This window comes from Manduca sexta, unplaced genomic scaffold (genome assembly GCF_014839805.1).
Source record: "Manduca sexta isolate Smith_Timp_Sample1 unplaced genomic scaffold, JHU_Msex_v1.0 HiC_scaffold_2421, whole genome shotgun sequence".
NCBI classification, from domain to species: Eukaryota; Metazoa; Arthropoda; class Insecta; order Lepidoptera; family Sphingidae; genus Manduca; species Manduca sexta.
This window is the reverse complement of record NW_023593384.1, coordinates 1-3,684: the sequence shown is the minus strand read 5'-3', so window position 1 is coordinate 3,684 and position 3,684 is coordinate 1. Positions and strand designations below refer to the sequence as shown.

At 37.2% G+C, this 3,684-nt stretch overlaps 2 protein-coding genes across 2 annotated transcripts; both read right to left on the bottom strand.

Moving 5' to 3' along the window:
* Positions 1-683: 683 nt before the first annotated feature.
* Positions 684-2,054, bottom strand: LOC119192162 (corticosteroid-binding globulin-like). The gene is made up of 2 exons (XM_037445998.1): positions 1,915-2,054; positions 684-891 (listed from the first exon to the last, which is right to left on the bottom strand). The coding sequence occupies exons 1-2, from the start codon at positions 2,052-2,054 to the stop codon at positions 684-686; spliced, it is 348 nt and encodes a 115-aa protein (XP_037301895.1).
* A 41-nt stretch (positions 2,055-2,095) lies between these two features.
* Positions 2,096-2,875, bottom strand: LOC119192164. Its single transcript, XM_037446000.1, has one exon. The coding sequence runs from the start codon at positions 2,873-2,875 to the stop codon at positions 2,096-2,098; it is 780 nt and encodes a 259-aa protein (XP_037301897.1).
* Between the last annotated feature and the right edge of the window lie 809 nt (positions 2,876-3,684).

Here is a 3,684-nt window from a genome sequence, read left to right as displayed (position 1 = left end):
GAAGAACCATTTAAAGGGTTTTGTGACGCAGACTGGGCAAACTGTCAATCGACAGAAGGTCATACACCGGTTATGTTTACAAGTTAAGTGGAGGTCAGTATCATGGGAATCCAAGAAGCAACCTACTGTTGCGTTAAGTTCGGCCGAGTCAGAATATATGGCATTAGCGTCTGCCACGAAGGAAGCGTGTTACTTACGTCGGTTTATATACGAGATAACAGGTATACTTTGTTCAGTTAACTTAGCTTCTGACAGCCAAAGTGCCATTAATCTTGTTCGAAATCCTGTACACCACAGCAGGACGAAGCATATAGATACTAGGTTTCACTTTATTAGGGAAAAGGTATCTAATAATATTGTTAAGTTAGAATATATAAAAGTAACGATATGCCTGCTGATGTACTAACGAAGGCCCTCGGACCTCTAGCACACAAACGATGTGTAGTTAACTTAGGTTTAGAAACTTAATTATTTTATTTGTTTTGTTTCTGTCACAACTGCGATTAAGGGCGGCTGTTGGAGATTGTAACCTTCGTCGTGACTTATTATTTTTATATGTTCTATTTTTAGAACTAATTGTATTTTGTTTGCCATAGTTACTTCCCTTTTAGTCCGAAATAAACACTCATGTCAATAACATCTTTTTACTAACTTTATTTAATTACTAAGAACATATACCATATTTACAACACGTAGGTCTCAGCGTCAAATAAACCGTACATAAATGGCCTGTTGGCGATCATTTCATGTCCAAGTTTTGGATCGAGGCCAGTGGAGTATTCGGTGAATTCTATGAATTCTGGGTTGTAGGAGTCGATGCCGTGGCTGTCTAGAGTGATCTCGGCGCGCTGTACGAACCCGCTGGGCATGACAGCTGGCTGGGAAATGTTCCTGAAGATATAACAGCATAACATCAAACCATAGCGAATATATATAACCATACAAACACATCATGGAGCATGTGATCGCAGCATAGAATGATACAAATGTATCATAAAGGTAAAATACTTGAGCACTATCTCGTTCCCCTTCACAAGATGCCTAAGGTGAAATTAAAAAAGATAAAATAAGTTTAAACTAAATAAAGGATGTATATCTTAATGTCGTTCATAATACATTTAAGCCATGTTCGTTTTACTTTAGTGCATATTGCAGTCATTACTAAGGTTTTCGAGAAAAGAATGTTTGGATGTATGTTTGTTCATCTTTCACGAAAAACTACTGAAGTGATTTGGATGAAACTTGAGTAATATTAGTTATATATAATGATTTTGTGTAATTTAGTCATAATATAACGATACATATAAAGTAAGTCGGATAAAAATGTATCCTGGAAAAACTCCATCACGCGGGCGCAGCCATGAGCAAAAGCTAGTCCTTCAGTTGATGCCATGATACCGGCCTTTTGAAACCGGATATACACAGGTGGATCCGGAACACGACACAAGTACGTGGCTGAATATGACGGGTTTTATATCTTGTGTACGGTGGTTGCTACCCGGGCTGATATAAATATTACCAGCAAACTGCTAAAATGTCTATATATTAAATACTTATTGCATAACTATAATGTCGTCCTCATTGTTAAACGGAGGCACTTCATTTATACTACAAAGTCATAGGGACGTTAGAATTGTATAACCAATAATTATTACTGTTTGAAAAAATGTACAACCAGTGCGGATACTTGTGGTTGACATGAAAAATAGTAATCAATACAATCAATGTCTACCCTTTCGAACTAGAGTTCAATCACCTTCCCATAATGATGGCATATTATGGTTCCTCAAGGGTTTAAAAGTTGATTATATATCATGAACTATATTTATTGTTAAATACTTGCCAATAATGTGAAGAAACCAAAAGTAACACAGGTACTGTAACTTTAAATTAGTAATATACAAAATAAATTACCTTGTTGCTGAGGCGTCAGTCCACAGACTCTTCAGTCCCACCTGTTCCAGAACCGCTCGCACGTCAGACTCGGTGGTGGTGACAAACCGCGGTATCGCCACGTCTATCGGCACCTCACTCTCTTTCAAACCGGCTACCATTTCAAACATCACCGTTGCTGTAACTTTTTCAATTGATTTTCTCATATCATGCCCTCCACCGGTATTCCGAACAGCATCCGATACCGGCCATCCACCCCGACAGGTATCTCCACAACTCTGGCATTAATTTGTTCCACGAACACCATGCGCACGCGTCTCTTGATTCTCATCAAGTCAACCGACCCGATCTGATTGCCTTCATGGTCGTAGAATGGTGACCGTATGATGTCCGCTTCGGGAAACGCCTCTGACCACAGCCCATTGTAATCTATTTCGTCTGCCAACAAGGAGTTTCCTTGCAAATTCAGTGGTGCTAGTTGAGAAGATATTATGTGTCGTATCAAATAAGCCACATCCTTCGGGGCGCGTTTTATCGGCACTGGTATGGTATGCAAATTAAATTGAGTACTAGCTAAGTTCACCCACTCTGTGTTCATGTTTAAACCTTCATCGATAAAGAAGACATGCTTCCTTTGCATAGTAAACGTCGAGGCCGAATGTCTCGCGGCTGGACGCGAGTTGGTAGTAAGTTTGTCGCGTGCACTCGTCTTCTGGTAGGCCGAGGAGTTGGAGGAGTTCCTGTCGCGCGACCCCATCCATGCTTTCCGCGATTGCTGCCAGCGATTGCCACAGGGGAGCGAGATGACAAAATGCCCGTGGGTATGCTCAGCTAATTTCTTGTACAGTTTCATATTAAAGTCATAGAGAGCTTCCCGGAATCCCTCGATGTTATCGTCGCCGACTCCACATATCACTACGGAATCAACGTCCTCTTGTACTGTTGCACTGAGCAGTGCAAACAACAAAACGAATACTTTCATAACTAGTCAAAAAATAACTGCCAAAGTATAACACCAAATTTCATTTATATACCATCTATGTTATCACCTTTCTCACGTATATTGAAAATAAAATCATAAATAAACGCAAAAACAACGTATTACAGATGCACCTTATGTTATTTTTTTACCAATAACATGTTAGAAGGTCAGAGCTAGGACATTGACCGCCCAAACCGCAGATGTACGCATAATTAAATGTAGTGCTTTTATACAAATCGAATATATTTGAATCTAATATAATAGTTTTATAATTTATTTCGACACCATATTTTCACTGTAAGTTTACATCTATAAGTATGTAAATTGTATACCTTTACCTACATCAGTCGGTTAAAAGTCAATAATATATTTTTCGATGAATGTTAGTAACTTTATCCTTTTATATTTTAGCTTCGTAAAAGTGCATAACCAAATAAAAACGTATTTCTACTACATTGATGTGCCAAAACAAACCTTTTTTGGCGATTAAAGTTAAAAAAATATTTAAATTTATTATCCTCAAACATAGTATTAAAGATTACCTACAATAAGATTTACATAAAATATATCGATAACAATTTAAAACATTATTCCTAAAGACTTTCGATATGCATTGTCGATATATAACATATATAAAACAGGTATTTAAAAATAAATATCTCAATGTCATTTTTAACATATAATAATAAAGTTGTAATAGGCTGTCAGTACATTGAACAAAAATGTAACGGGGTCTTCATTAAACCAACATAAGCTAAAATAAGAGGTTTACGATTTTTTTCTATCTATCTATAATTATCTATTTGTTT